Source organism: Leptosomus discolor, chromosome 9 (assembly GCF_034619465.1).
Source record: "Leptosomus discolor isolate bLepDis1 chromosome 9, bLepDis1.hap2, whole genome shotgun sequence".
Lineage (NCBI taxonomy): Eukaryota > Metazoa > Chordata > Aves > Leptosomiformes > Leptosomidae > Leptosomus > Leptosomus discolor.
The window spans coordinates 722,738-738,079 of NC_141399.1; the positions used below are offsets into that span (position 1 = coordinate 722,738).

At 50.3% G+C, this 15,342-nt stretch overlaps 2 protein-coding genes across 3 annotated transcripts; both read right to left on the reverse strand.

Moving 5' to 3' along the window:
• Positions 1-3,777: 3,777 nt before the first annotated feature.
• VHL (von Hippel-Lindau tumor suppressor) lies at positions 3,778-6,720 on the reverse strand. Its single transcript, XM_086470124.1, has 3 exons — positions 6,546-6,720; positions 6,134-6,244; positions 3,778-5,337 (listed from the first exon to the last, which is right to left on the reverse strand). The coding sequence occupies exons 1-3, from the start codon at positions 6,718-6,720 to the stop codon at positions 5,153-5,155; spliced, it is 471 nt and encodes a 156-aa protein (XP_086326250.1). The 3' UTR covers positions 3,778-5,152.
• A 1,874-nt stretch (positions 6,721-8,594) lies between these two features.
• On the reverse strand, positions 8,595-13,914 carry THUMPD3 (THUMP domain 3 tRNA guanosine methyltransferase). Of its 2 annotated transcripts, XM_086469824.1 has the most exons (10): positions 13,879-13,914; positions 13,690-13,845; positions 13,183-13,260; positions 12,095-12,643; positions 10,798-10,928; positions 10,300-10,369; positions 9,806-9,921; positions 9,520-9,630; positions 9,150-9,273; positions 8,595-8,886 (listed from the first exon to the last, which is right to left on the reverse strand). In XM_086469824.1, exons 1-10 carry the CDS (start codon positions 13,912-13,914, stop codon positions 8,755-8,757), a joined length of 1,503 nt encoding a protein of 500 aa, XP_086325950.1. In that variant the 3' UTR covers positions 8,595-8,754. The 2 variants fall into 2 exon arrangements, with proteins under 2 accessions (XP_086325950.1, XP_086325949.1); XM_086469823.1 differs by having other exon boundaries at positions 13,690-13,914.
• Positions 13,915-15,342: the final 1,428 nt, after the last annotated feature.

The following is a 15,342-nucleotide window of genomic DNA, read 5'->3' on the forward strand; positions in this document are numbered from 1 at the left end:
TACGCATGCTGCACGCCGAGGGCTGGGACTTCGGCCACAGGCAGTGACGTCCGGCAGTCTCTGCCTCCTCTGTGCGCGGTGGAGGGTTGATTTTCTCCAAAAGCTTCCTCTTCTCGAAGGGGCTGGCCCTGACAGCCTGTCCCCACCCCGGCCCGACTTGCTCTTGGCTGGGGGAAGAGCCAGGAGAGACAGACAAGCGTTTCTTGGCAGAGTCAGACCGCACTCCGCTGCTTCCTGTGCTGCTGACGTCAGGCTCCGGCCCCAAATGCAAATCAGATTTTCCTTTCCACGAGTGCTCATTGCTCCAGCCGGGTTGCCAAAGTGCAAGTCCCACGTGATGGAGGCGAGCGGCGCTTTCCTGCGTGTAACACGCGGCTGGTATTGCCGACGGGCTGCGCAACGGCTGCTTACGGACAACGCGAGGGGCGTGTGGGCCGGGAGAGGTGCCCTGCAGAGCCGCCGTGCCTGCTCAGCCCAGACCTTGGCCGCGTCCCCAGGGCAGCCAGCCAGCGGTTTGCTCACCCACACGGGGACAGAGACGCGTGCGCACGTGCGTGTTTAAACGTCGATTCCCCTCAGAGCAACACCAACCGTGCTGCCCGCCACGCTGGGGGCTGTACGACCGGGCATCGAGAAAGTGCCGAAGATCTCACGAGACCTAAGAAACACGTCCTGACAGAGAGGGCCATAAACGCACTGCCAGCTGCAGTGAGCCCTGATCCTGCTGCTGGGGTTTTGCAATCCTTGCGGCACAGTGGCATTCACTCCTTACAGTGCGCGGCACGGTGGCAGATGCAGGGAGCGAGAAGTAAACACCAAAAGTGGTTGTATGGCCAGGTCTCACTAGCCAAGGATTAGGTTTAAAATATGTTCTTTTAGTGTTTCCCTTTTTTGCATTTAACCTGCTTTTGATAGACATTTGTAATTAATTAATTTGCCAGTGTACGTGCCACAAATACTTCTGGCAAAATTACCTACTTGGACAGCCTTACAGCTGTACCTCTGCCACCATGGGACAGCTGGCAATCTGTAACTCCTTCCCCCTGCCGTTCTTTTTGTTCATGTTTAGCCCTAGGTCTTTTGTGTTAATTGTGAACAGGCTGTGGGTTTTGAGAGCTTTTCATTTACTATTTCTTTGTAATCTGCATGTATTTTACTGTACAGCTAACTCGTTTTCAGTATCAAACTTACAGACTTGGGCAGTTTTCTGTATTTCCTGCCTCAGAAATCAAGAACCTTTCAAGTACCATTAATGTAATAATGAATTTCTTACTCCCACTGTGGCAAGGAAAAGCTGAAAAATGTGATATTAATGTAGCTACAAGGTCAAAAGACAGGAAAAAAAACTAAACAAAACTATCAGAAGTGTATTATTATATAAAATATCACAGTTCAAAGATTGCCCTGGGACCTATCTCTTTTAGCAGTAGCGCTGTTTCAACAATAATAGTTAAATGTTTGGGTTTTCTCCCTCTGTTTTCCCTGCTTACTTTCCCTCTGACATGTACCTAAATTCTCTGCCATAGGAAGACGATCAGAAAGTCTCGTAAGACGAGACTAAAATTTGTGTGCAAAGAACTGGATAAAAGCGGGAAGAAAGAGCACTTCTTTCCCTTGGGTGCTGGAAAAAACTGTGAAACCTTTTGGACTATTTGCCTCGTGGGAAAACGAGGGGAAAGAACGCATCTAACTGTGCTTATGGCTTCAGTTTCACACTAAACATTGGATGCAATAAAAGGTTTTACAAGGGAACTGAAACTTTCTTTTTTGTGAGGAGAACAATCTTCACTTCCAAATAGCGAGGTGGGGGCAGGACTGCTGCGAGCTTTCTGTGATCGCTGACCGACTCTTGGAACAGCTGGTTATTCCTCTGGCGTCTCCTGCCCGCAGCTGTGACCAGCCGCTTCCCACAGCAGCCGTTCCCACCGACCCCTCCTGCTCACCGGCCTGCTGCCCCCTCACTCTCCAATGAGACAGCGCTAGGACTCCGCTGAGAACTACCCACATCTTTAATGTGGTTGTCACAAGTAAACAGCAACTTTCACTCATTACTAACCTAGCTGAGTAACTAGTAGGAGGTTCCATTTTCCAGCATTCATGTCCTGGAGCCAGCTGGGGTTTGCACTAGCCTGTATTCTGACCCAAAGGAGCACTCCAGAACAGACAAAAGACACTTTCTGCATGTTGAGCAGTTCTCCAGAAGTCTACCTGTCTAGAACATCTGGTTTTGTTGTCTATTTTTTTAAACATATTTTATCAATAGGAGCTCTTTAATAACCAAAATTTTTTCGTACAGAATTTATGCACCTACTTTAACAATTCTAATTGAACAGGCTAGTTATGCCAATTACTTCCTCACATCTGCCAGTGCCTTGCACTTCAAGTGAATGCTCAGGCCACGGCTTTGGCTGAAGAACAAAAACCAAATGACAGCAGAAATGTTACGAGCAGTTGTGTTCCAATGACAATATGTAATCAAATTTGGTTTATGCTAGAATGCCTCCAAGTAATAAAAAGAAGATACACAGCTGGGATGATGCTATTACCAGACTAGTCCATGGTAGGGTCTTGGGAGCATTTGGTAACTGGACTCCTACAATGGGCCCAGCTGAACGAAGGTGTTACTGAACACGCTCACAACCGCTGCCACGTTGGTTAAAAAGACAAGCCAGCACCAGCACGACTGTCACCGCACTGTCAGAGTGTGGCGAGAGGATCAACTGTAACATCAGGTGTGACCCAGAGGTCTGCAAACACAAAACCTCGTCAGCTACTTGTGACAGATGGTTTTAAGTGCTTCTCATCCTAGAGTGGAAGTGCTAAGCTTTTAAACCTGATGTATGGAAAAAAAAATAAAATAAAGGTATTTCATGATTTGTCAACAGGAAAATGAACACTTAGATGGTATGTGAGAGCTAAAATTAGCCAAGCAGTTACAGAATTCGTATCACAAGAAAATGTATCCACAGCGCAAGCAAGCAGCGGTGGGAGGAATCGGGGAGGCAGCTGCGTGAACAGGGTTCTGCACCGGCCTTTGTATTTGTGTTCAGCCCCTTCCTCTCCCAGGCTTCTTGCACCACTGTGGAAAATTCAGTTTCATCTGCAAAATGAAAGTAGAATTTCCTTGATTATCTTATCTAGGGAAAGTATTAGATGTCAAGCACAGATTGTCTCTTGCTGTGCATTAAGCAAGAGGCAACCATTACTTTAAAGATGAAATACCTCCCTCCTGCTGTTAGGGGCTGTGCAAAGAGTAGTCAGCTACTGTTGGCAGAACGAAATGGTAGTATGAAGTTGTCAAGATAGGTCCAAATTAGGTACTTTGGTACTAAAAATCAGATGCCACAGTGCCCAACTTAGAGACAGCTGCCTGGGGTGGAATCCAAAAGTCCCCGTCTGGCCCCTGTTCTGTGAGTCAGGCATCTGCCACCTCCAGAGGGGACGGAGAGCAGCCTGCCTGCTCTGCAAGGACAGCCTCTGTGCTTCAATGAAATGCTAAAGAACAGTAGTGGGGTTTGTAAAACTCCTGTCCTAGGACTCACACACCTCAAGGATTCAGGGAAATGACACCTTCTACTTGGGCATTGCCTAAAGCTGGGGTGACAGTTTAGCATCAGCCACAACGCAGTCCTGTGGCAATGGAGGCCAAATGGTTTTGAAACTCAATCCCCCAGCATCTGCTACCGATCAGCTAGAACGACTGTTGGGAGTACTGCAGCAACACAGCACACCCTCACAAGCACTGTGAGGTTATTGGACAGAACTGGAGTAAAAGAGTTCGCGTGGATTTAATTTTTATGCCAAAGATCAACTCACGTACTTCAAATATGTACAAAAAAGTCTACAAGAAGGGGAGACATTCCACACTTACAGAACACGTTGATATTCTCAGTTTCACAGCTGTGTTTCTTAGGATGTACACCTGGAAAGAAACGTGCACGGAAGAAATAACCTGCTACCATCTCCTATCCATCTGCTTCCAGCACTGAACAGCTCTGCAGCTGCTACTCAGTGGACAATTCACACACCTGCTAAAAGCTAGGCTGCTCGGGGTCATGTGTGTGCGTTCACACGGGCACACGTTCTAACTGAGGTATGGGGGAACAGAACATAGGTAAAGAAATGTTTTCTCTGCCTATCTCGCCTGCAACCACGCATGGACCTGTCTGTGAGCTGGGCCCAGCAACAGGCCTGGCGGAGCTGACAGTCTGCTGTCTGCTCCTTGGGAGACACCAGCAGCTCGAGTGGTCCATGCTCCTGAAAAGGCCTCCCACTATGACCGGAGCTACTGCATTGCAATGGGAAAGGGTAGGACTCGGAGCATCTACCCCCTAGGAACGCTGCTACGCCTGCCCGGGCAGCTAGGGAAGAAAGGCGTTCCACAATGGGGATCCGGTCTCTGTGGCTGACGAGGCTGGATCACCTCGAGATCCACTGGGCAAGAATCCAATCACAAAGGATCAGTAAGGCATTCAAGGTACGATCCGTGTAAAAATGTGTCAGCCCCAGAGTGGATACGGCACGTGTTTATAAATGCAACGGTAAGAGGCAGAAAAACCCCTGAGCATTTACACGTCATCTTTCCACCACCGTAACATTTCAGGTCAGGGCCTCAGGGGGTGGCGATGGAAACCCTCGCACACATGAACACCCCCACGCTCTGTGACTCACAGGCAAATATGGGCTAAGCGTGAGGGAGCAAAACTCCATCAAAACCAAACTACTCAAGCAGAATGGGTGTTGGTCTGCCACTTACGATCATTAGAGCCTGGATTAAAGTAATCCTTGGTGTAATTTACTTTCTAATACACAGGAAGTTGCTCTGTAGGCATATTCTCCAAAGGGATGACCTGATCTTACGGCCCTGTGCAGTCTTCTGAGACAGTCCTCTGAGCATCACCTGCGCGAGGCCTCCAGAGCCGTCAGTTTGCCACATGCGTAATGAGCAGAACGGACCATCAGGAACCTGGCGTGCTTCGACGAGCTGTTTAGTTTTTTGGATCTCATCATCACAGCAAGTTTTCCACAATTCAACTGAGTTTATGTTTCAGAATGTAAAATACAGACATTAGTTCCTGGCACGTCTCACGGTGACTCTCCCTGCTTAAACTCAGTGGTTTGCTGTTTAAAGAGTCTGGAGCAAGTAATCGCGTCATTCCAGAATTCCGTTCCTCAACGTTTCACTTCTCTCCAGAGAAAGCCGCTGAAGATCCTTCTTAATATCAGGATGATCTTCCAGGTCTTCATGTAACGATCGAACAATGTCCAGTTTTCTGTAGTCCATCGGTTTAACCAGGCTGCGAACAACCTGGAGGCACCTCTCTTTCAGGGTGAACACTGCGGTTAAAGACAAACACACACACGGCCTCATCACAAGGGCTCGCATTCGTGCTGCCTCCAGCACAGCCAGCACCCCTCCGAGAATGCGAATACAGAACAGAGCTCGCAGCAGCGCTGCTCACAACATGCTAGACTCGCTAGGAGGAGGGGAAAAGGCCTGGTTGTTTCCTGTCATGAGGCACCTACAAACCCAGCAGAGACATCAATAACAAGGGGTCTGTCAATGGCGCTTTTCTATGCTTAGCCTGTACCCGAGGCTAAACTGTAACAGTCGTTCTATCACCCAAGAACCCCTCACCAGCCAGGGAGGGGAATCATAAAAGGAGAGCAGACCTGTGGGTGGAAGTGAAACAGATTTAATGAAGCACCACCACCAGCAGCACAGATATCCAGAGTTATGCTCAGCCAAATGAATATCCACAACTGACCAGAGAGCAGTTCTTGGGAGCAGCCAGAGGAGGAGCCCCAGCAGGAAACCCACAGAAGCCCCCTCTCCTCAGCAAACCTTCCCCCTTTATACCACCCGTGCCATGACGGGATGGGCTCCACCTGGAGCTCCCTCAGAGCAGCCTGGCATGGCCAGGTTGGGAGTCTGTCCCAGCCCAACCACAACAGCCCTATTCAGCACACCCCCACGGCTCTATCTAGAAACCCTCATGATCTCTTTCTATTTTTAAGGCAGATTTTATTATTTGAGTAGTTGATTTCTCACTAGATCCTGACACTGAAGACCACAGAGATGAAGCACAAACTTCACGGGTTCCCAGGGCACGGGCAGCCCCGTCCTGTTTACCTGGCAGGGTGATGTCTGCTGTCCTCACGTTGGGAGCCGCCACGAACAGCTCCTGCCGGTTAACAAGGAGCCCGTCGTTTGTCCCCGCGTCCCGGAACAGCCAGAGGTGACCTGGGAGAGGACACGCAGCAGTCATCGCGCTTTTTAACGAGCAACCCGTAACGAACCGACCCGCTCTCCAGCCCAGCTCCCCGTTCGGAGGCCGCCGCCGCGGCCTGCGCGACCGGGGGATGCCACCGAGGAGCGAGGCGGAGAGGAGGGAAGCGGTGCGATCTCCTGTCCCTGCCGAGCCGGTACGCCCGGCCCCAGAAAGCAGGCTGCCACTCCCCGGAGAGCCCCGAGAGCACCCGAAGGCGGCGTCTCCCCCGCCCCGCCCGAAGGAAGGCCGCAGCCCCGGCCGCGCCGCACCCACCCCGGTAGCTGTACATGACCCGCCCGGTGCGCGGCTGCAGGACCGGGTAGGAGCGCGGCTTCCCCTCGAAGTCCACCCAGATGGGAAGAACGGAGCGGGGACTGCGGTTGTTGAAGATAACCTCGGAAAGCTCCCGCGTATTGACCGAGCGCAGGGACGGAACCGGCGCCGACATCCCCGCAAGCGCTTCCCCGCCGCAGCGCCGCGCATGCGCGGGGGGGGGGGGGGGGGGGCCGGTGGCCACACCCCCCCGCGCATGCGCGCCGCCGCGGCGGGAAGCTCGGGCGGGCTGCCCTGAGGGAGGTTTTGTGAGGAGACACCGACCCGGTGAGGAGGGTCGGGGGGACAGGGCGGGAACCGGCGGTTGGGCTGGTGACGGTAACTGGGGAAAAGCCGTCGTTCCTCAGCGACCTGCCGTACCAGCGGAAGCGCGATCGTTGAAGAGTAAACGGCTTTAAATCGTACAGCTCGACAGGGGGAGAGGGGAGACACAGCGCCGCGCAGCTTCCCTCTGCAGCGAGGACGGGCTAATGAGCTTCCCTGTGAAACACGATTAATGGTTTCCTATGAAATTATGGGGCATTTTAGCGTGACGAGTATCAAAACCCGAATGGGAGTTGTTCACAGTAACGTTAGTGGCCGCCTCCTGCTGTTAAAGCCCAGCTTGCTCCGTCTGATTTCAACCTGTGGCCTGTTAGCTGGGGTTTAGACAACTCGTCCCTATCCCCTTTCAGGCCAAGAGGGACGACTGGCATTTTACTAATCTCATTCTAATTAACTCAAGAAAAATACTTCAAAATGCACACTCTGAGGTCTTAAAGCGTTGCTTGGCTTTCCTTTTAAAAAAAAAAAAAAAAATCAAGGTGTTTTTGCAGTTTAAGAACATAATCTATCCAGGCTAAAACCACACAGGTGTTAATGCAGTTTAAGACTGTCATCTGCCCAGGGGAAGCTGTAGAGTTCACTACAGCAGCAGTATCAGACAGCCACACCTCATGCAACCGCTGTGTACATCGCCCTGACATGGCCACACAAAGTGTGGGGAAGAATTCAACAGGCACTGATGGTGTTATTTTATCCAGAAAGCAAATAAAGGGCTACATCATCCTTTCCGGGTCATGGACCAGAAAAAGAATACAATTAAGACTTATCTCCTATGCAAAACTTCTAAAACTTTAATACTTGTTAATTCACCTCTAAACACACACACTTCGCGTGAATACACTTTAATGAAGATGGCAAACTGGTAACTAGTGTTTTCAGCCTCTGGTGAGCAAAGAGGCTTGAGAAATCACAGTACGTTTACAGAAGAAAAAGTATTTGCAACTTCAAGTTATTCAACAGGTACATATTTTTGTAAATGTTGTGGCATAACTACAGCAGTTAAATCACTAATAAATATATTGCCACCTTGATGTGTCTTCAGTAGACACTGAAAACATGAACTTTTTAATGTAATTGCTAAAAGTATCTGTATTTTCAAACAGTAACTACAGTTTGCTAAGGCTGTGTGTGATACCCCCCTGACCCACAGCAGTGGTATATTAAAATAGGGACATTTACTAATAATGAGCACTAAGTTGAGGTAACAGGTAAGAAAACCAGCAGCATCACTACACTGCTTACCCATTGGCATTTGTCTGTCAGACCCTAAAAAGCAGACACTGGTTTATTAGCTGAGTTTACATCTGGGCAACAGTATGAAATAGAAAACTTCAGTTTGGAAAAACCCTACATTAAAAAGATACTACCTCTAAACCCTGCAAGACGACGGTCCTGGTACTCCTGTTAGTCATTTTAAGATAAAATATACGATTTCTACAGTTTAGGAAATAAATTAACTGTTACTTCCAAAGCTGCCTCAACATGCTTTCTCCTATAAGCAGAGGAAATAAACATTTAACTGAAAAATACAATAGACCTGGTAGAGAAGACTCAGGCAAAGGAAAGCATTACTAATTCCACTGCTGAATGTCAGTCTGGGCGGCAGGGAGGAAGGAGGTGATTTAAAGAACACGGTTTCAGAACACATAGTACAAGCGGTAGCTCTCGAGTTGATCCCTGGTTTAATATTCACGTCACACAATTTCTACATAGGTTGTTTGGTTTTGTCCCTCAGCAATCGACAGACCTCGGCTCTCCCGTGTCTGCTTTACCAGACTGCTATTCAACAAACTCTGGGGGTGTCTCTTGTCTTCTTCCAGGCAGGTTACCAGAACGATCTTTTCTCTTCTGCCCTTTCCCAGGTGCGTTTCAGAAGATAGACCGCAGCATGAAGCCCCCCCACGTTCACCCAGACGGTCTGACCTTTGCGCCAGATGTGTCCCATGCGTGACAAGGCCTGCAACCCAAACAAACACAGGAAGAGCGGTGGCGGCTTCAAGGCAAGACACTAACGGTACATTTGCTTTAGAAATTGGTTTTGATTATTCTCAATCACATCTGATGGCAATGTGAAATGGCTCTTCAGGTCCAAAAGTGCATTGAAGTGTTACTAATGACTGTTCTTAAAACAGATCATCTTCTGTAATGAAGTCAGCTTACAATTTTTTCCTCGATGTATTTTCAGTGTAAAGAGGTTAGATTTTCTCTCACAGAACATACCTTGGCAAAGCACTTCTTGTCCTGCGTGAGCAGCACAGCCCTGCCCGTGCCCGGTGTGCAGACCCGGCCCATCTCCATAAGGCAGGCCGGGTACAGATCCCAGTTCTTCTTCTTTGACCCTATCCTGCAAAATAAATTAGGATCCCCTTTGCGACCGCTGAAAACCAGTTAACTGTTGTTGGTCGTTCACACGGGGATTAGCTCGTTCAGGACCACGTTTACTATTCATTTTGACCTGCATTTCTAATATAGAGCACAGCAACGCTGCTTAATTAGGCCCACTGACGTAACTAGCTAGGGAGAGCCCTAACCCCAGACAGGGGAGCGCACGCTGCAGCAGAGCCCAGTAATGTCACTAGCGATGCCTCACCTCTTCCCGAATGGCATGTCAGTCACAAGGATGTCCACAGAGCCCGTCCGCAAAGGCAGGTTGCAGATATCCCACTGAACGATGTCTAAGGGCACGCCCAGGGAAGTGCTGCTGCAAGGGAAAGACTCTGTCTCAGACATGCTTTACTGAGAGTGTTTTCACATTGAGGAGGTCCACAATGTCAGCAAAGGAACGAACGAGAGAGTCAAATGCGCGAACGCCAAGTGGATTTCTTTATGTACAACACTACAACACAGGGAAGGAAAATCAGTTGTACTCTTCTCACCTTTCCTTACTCTCATTTTTCTTTAGTAAAGAACAGATGTTGTTTGCTGCTCTCTTTACAGCTTGTGGGTTGTTATCACCGGCAATATGGTAGCAGCTAGGCCACTCTGTAGCTCCCTGGGGAAACAGGGATGATAAGCATCATTAGCATCAACATCACTTCATTTAAAACAAACAGAAAAAGCACTCGAATACGGCAGAATACAACACAGCAGCTGGAAGTGGGTGTCAATGATCTCCAAATTCTGGAACAGCTCTCTGTTGTAGGTACTACGCACCTTAAAAGCTCAAAATACTCGTGGATTTAGTTTGTTCCTGTTACAGCTTCGGGAAGGAAAACGAGGCCATTTGCAAACCCTGTATTTGTATCTGTGTAAAAGCTGATCAGATACTTTTGGAACTCACTATTCTGTCATTACCAAGAAAACTACGACATACGATTCAGTTGCAGATACTGTCAAGTTTTATCAAGTTAAAGAATAAAGGAAGAATCACCTCTATTGGTATCGCACCTGTACCGCACATGGGATCAACTATGATGTCCGTCGGCTGTGGGTCACAGAGCCTGAGCAACAGAAAAAAAGACATGGTGAGACAAGCCTTAAAAGCTTGAATTTCTGTAAGGAAGGGAAACTGAACTAGTTCAATCACTCTGATTCTATACTTCTAACAAAAGCACTTCTCTGTGATTATTTTTTTTTCTGTTGTTAATTAGCATTTTATAAGCAGCAATACAGAGAAACACCTTCAAGGATGCGATACAGTATCTTGAGAACTGGCGAACACGGCAAATGGTTACTTAGCTGGAAAACATCCACGTCAGTTACAAAGCACGCTGTTTCAGCAACCATGCTGCGCTTTTTTTTTTCCCTTTTTTTTAAGAATTAACAGAAATGTTTTTTGAGGAAGCAGTGGGGGGGATAAAGGATCCAATTTCTGAAACAAAATGACTTGTTAACAGAGAATAATACAACACCACGCAATCGCACTGACCTAAGCATGCCATAGGCGAGAGTTGAACGAAGAGTTGTGGGTCCAAAATGTGTAATATTCCTTCTGTGAAGGCTCTCTTCAGTTAGTGCAATACCCACAACCACTTCATTATTGTGAATATTCAGAAGAACCTAAAGAGAAAGTTTGCACTAAATTTCAGGAGTGACAAGAGTTTTCTGTGGTATGCCTGGTAAATATTTATGAGAAGCTTAGGCAGCAACTTAAAAAACCAGCAACGATGTATAAAAGAGCATTCTTGGAAGAAAAGCAATGCACCATTTCAATGGCAATGGACAAAATTCAGCATTCACACATCTCCTCACTCACACCGAGCGAGAAGGAGCATTTTCTCGTTCACGCAGAACCTGTCACACTTCAGAAAGTGCTGTAACCATCGTGCTGGCTTTTCAGAAGTCTTGTCTTACAAGTACAGGGGAGAAGTCAGGCAAGTCCTGCAAGTCACAGTGAAGCACTTGCAAAGCAGCAATAAAAATCACATTCCTGGCCACCTCCACGTTAGTTTGGAAGGTGAACACTGTTACAGGACAGCAGGCCAGCCCTTAACAGACCTGCAACAAAAACCATTTTTCTGTCCCTCAGAAATGGTGGTCCTGCACCACCGAGGGATCACTTGGTCAGGAGGGATCACTTGGTCGTCCTTTCCAACTCCCCACCTTCCCTACGGCAATACATGAACTCTGGACAGTTGATGTTAACCCTTCTTGTCCCCTTCACCCGTAACACTATGGTGTCTAGATGGGGCATCTGCTGTTAACCGACGCCGACATAAAACAGTGGATTAAGGGAAGATTTAATGAGGGGATAAGTAAAGCAGAAGGTGCCGCGTTGTATTTAAATAGGGACGAGACCAAACGCTATAGGAGGCGGCAACAACCGGTCGCAGAGCTTTTGCTTTGGCCGAGGGAGAGCCAGAAGCTATCGAGTACCAGCTGGGCTGCGCTGGGTGCAGTGAGGTTCATCAGCGAACCTGAGGAGAAGGCAACAGTGTTCGCAGAGCCAAAGAGGGACCCGAGGAAGAGGAGAGGTGCCCATGCTGGGCCCCAAAAGAGACTGTAATTATTATGGACAGCAAAGCACTAGGAAGCAGCGGGATCTGAGGACGCACGTAGCGTGCCAGTGAAATGAATGCTGCCAAGGAGGCTGTGATTGCAGCACTACCAGGGTTTAGTTCCAGAGCCACCTTCTGAAGGCGTTTTGGAGACCTCCAAGCATCAGAATTAAGAACTAAGGATTCCTGCAACCGAAGCGTAGGTATTGCCAAGGCACGCCACTATACCTCTACATCAAAGTTAGTCATGTCAGCTTTCCACTGGAAGTGCTCCTGCACGGCTCCACCGAAGTCTCTTGCAGCCTCGTTGGACGTGAAGCTGTGCTTCTCTCCTGCCCTATTGCAGGTGACGCGGAACTTCAGCACCTTCGCCTCTCCTTCGCTTGTCTTGCCGTCACCAGCCTTGGTCTCACTCCCACAACCCACCTGCAATTCCTCCTTAGCATCCGATTGTTCATTATCCTCCTCCTCCTCCTCCTCCCCGCCCCCCCCATTTCGGGACACCACTCCTTGGGTCTCTGCTGTGTCCTGGCCGCTGGCAGGTTCTGCACCTGCAGCGTTGCGGGCACAGTCCTCCTGTTTACTGGCGTCTTCCTGCCCTGTTCCTTCCTCGGCTCCATCGTCATTCACCTTCTCTTTGCTTGCGGTACTCTGCAGATTATGTTTTTTGCGTTTTGTCTTTTTCTTTTTTAAGCTGTTGTTCAGCTCCCAAACTTTCAACGGATTGGTCCACGGCAGCTTTTTAACCAAATCTTCCAAATCCCTTAGAGCATCTTCCTTTAAAAGATAAAAAAAGTGCTTGAAGTCACTCCATCGCTTTAAAAACGATCCTTTTTTTAAGCCTCTCAAATTAGTTTCCTAAACACGTAACCCACTACATGTTTAAGCAAAGCTCACAGCCTTTTCGTGCAATTTTTGCCATAACTAAACTGAATTGCACTTAAATTAATTAATTAAATGCACTAAAATAATAAAAAAAGGCATCACAGGACCTGTAGTATTTCATCCTTTAGCCCATTAAATGAACAGCTAACCCTAAATGAAGGGACCGAAGCGGTACTTTGCTGCCCTGTGTCTAAGTGTGACCCACAAGCACCGTAGCAGCTCCCATCCTAAATTTTGCCTGTGCAACATATTGAACTGAAGAAATGACGTCAGACAACCCGACTGTGCTCCCACGTTACAAGCCAGCACAGAGGAACTGGGATAATATCACAAATAAAATAAAAAAAAACCCTCTTGTTCATGAAAACCGGTCTTAAATTTAAAAAGCACTCCAAAGCCCAGAACTGGTTGAAAAACGAGGAGTAACTCACTTTGCTGTCTTTAAACTGGTAGTCTTTGAACTCCTCAACCACAACGAACAAATTATCCACTGACCTTAGACGATGGACCTAGAAGGAACGAGAAACCACAGTAGCACGTGACTGACCGTGCAGGTCCAGGGATTGCACTTACTGTGATGGGGATTTTGTCACCTCACACCCAGATTTAAGAGACCGGGGTTCTCCCCCGGTTTTGGTTGCACGGGGGTTACCGCTTTAGGGGCAAAGCCAAAGGAAGCTTCTGCCCACTGACTTCACCGCCCGCCTTCGACTTCGCCTGCCCCTGCAAACACGGGCTAAACCCGGACGCAACAACGCGGCCGGAGCGGAATTGTGAAGTGTTTTTCCCCACGAACGCCTGCAAACCGGCCGCGCGTAAAGCCCTAAAGCCACCGCTGCTTTAGCCACAGCCGGGGGCACCGCCGGGCACAACCGGGCTCCGCCGGCCCTGCACACCCGGGGCTCCGCCGGGGAGCGGGGCGGGCGTTCCGCGCAGACCTGCGGCAGGCTCTGGGCCGGGACCTCGAAGTAGATCTTCCCCCGATCCCTGCTGATCCTGGAGGCCGAGCCCAGCTTCTCCTGCACCTCCTCGGCCGCCGTCAGCTCGAACCCGGTGGGCACGGTGGCGCCGATAACGGCCGCGAGCTCCGCGCCCTCCTCGGCCGGGGCTGGGCCCTGTCCCGCCGCCGTGCCCGCCCCCGCGCCGCCGGCCGCCTCCGCCATGCCCTGCCGCCGAGGGACGCCGGCGGACGGTGACCGCCGGGCCGGGCCGCGCCGCGCAGCGCCGGGGCCTCCCGCCGCCCAACCGGCACCACGCGCCGCCGCCACCAGCCCGCTCCTTCCGCTTCCGGGCCAGGCGCCGCGCCCGCGCACTGGCGGCAGGGCGACAGCGCCCCCTGCTGCCCGGCGGCGGCTCCTGCCGGCGGGAGGCGGTGCCGCGGCCCGGTCGGTGAGCGGGGGGCTCGGCGGGGCAAGGCCCCGGTCGGCCCCGGCTCGGGGAGCGGCTTGCGCGGTGGCTACGGCCCCTCCGCCGGCCGCTCGGTCCCGCCCAGGCCCGTTAGCGAAGCAGCTGCAGCCGGTGGCGGTGCCTGCCGGGCGAGCAGGCCTGCGTCTGGCACCCGTGAGGAAACGGAGAGGCAGATTCTTGTCCCGGTGGGCAGAAAGCAGGCAGCTGCCCGCAAACAGCCCGGGGAGGGAGGCAGGACAGCGAGGGCCGCGGGGCTGCGCCCTCCTGCTCTCCCTCTGTTAACACCCGCGTTTTGAGTTTCCTTGAGGGGCATTAGCAGAGAGAGCCCGGGGGTTGCGATGGCGGGTTGCGGCCCGGCTGCAGGCCATGGTCCTGGTGCCAGGGTGGCCGGGCGCTCCGCCGTCGCCCCTGGTGCCGTGCTGGATGCATGAGCTGGGCCGCGGCTGAGCAGGGACGAGCTCTGCTGCTGAGCGCCTGCACGGCGTGTGAGCTGCAGTGGCTGTGGGCACACATTTGCCTTTGGGTGGCCAACCACGGGTGGCTATTTCCTTGTTCTTCCCTTGTTATGGACAGAACTGGATTTCGTTGGTCTTCTGGCTATTGTCTTTGGCACGCTGCCAGCACTAGAGCTGGTTTTTAACTAAAATCCTAGCTGCTAAATGTTTTCTCACAGAGAGAGACAGGCCACCCTAAATACCTTCTGTGACCATGACTGCGTCAGTATGACAAGGTGTGAACTGCTTGATGCTGAAGAGGCACTATTTTCCTTCCTCCTCTCTTCTTGAAATCCCATAGCCTTTACCTTTCCCAGCGTTGGAGTTATAAATGTAAACACAACTCGTCCTTGCGGCTTGTTCTGCTGCGGTTGCAGTGCGTGCTGGCGACAGCGCTGTTTGTTTTCCTTTTCCTACGGAAGTTCTGATTCCGCTGTGACATTTTAATAACCAGCAGGACGCCTGAAGCACTGCTCTTGCCGTGAAGCCTTCTGAGGCATCACTTTGCTTTCACATGAGAGTATGTGTGAGAGTGTGTCTCAGAGAGGGAAGGTGTGGGTTCTATTCCATCAGTTTCTTTTAAGCTTGTGATTCAAGTCTGAAAATACAGAATTAAAAACATGGAATTTGGGTCATAAACATACTGGAGAAAGTTTCTGTGAAATGGCTTCTTTGATGAGAACTTAAAAA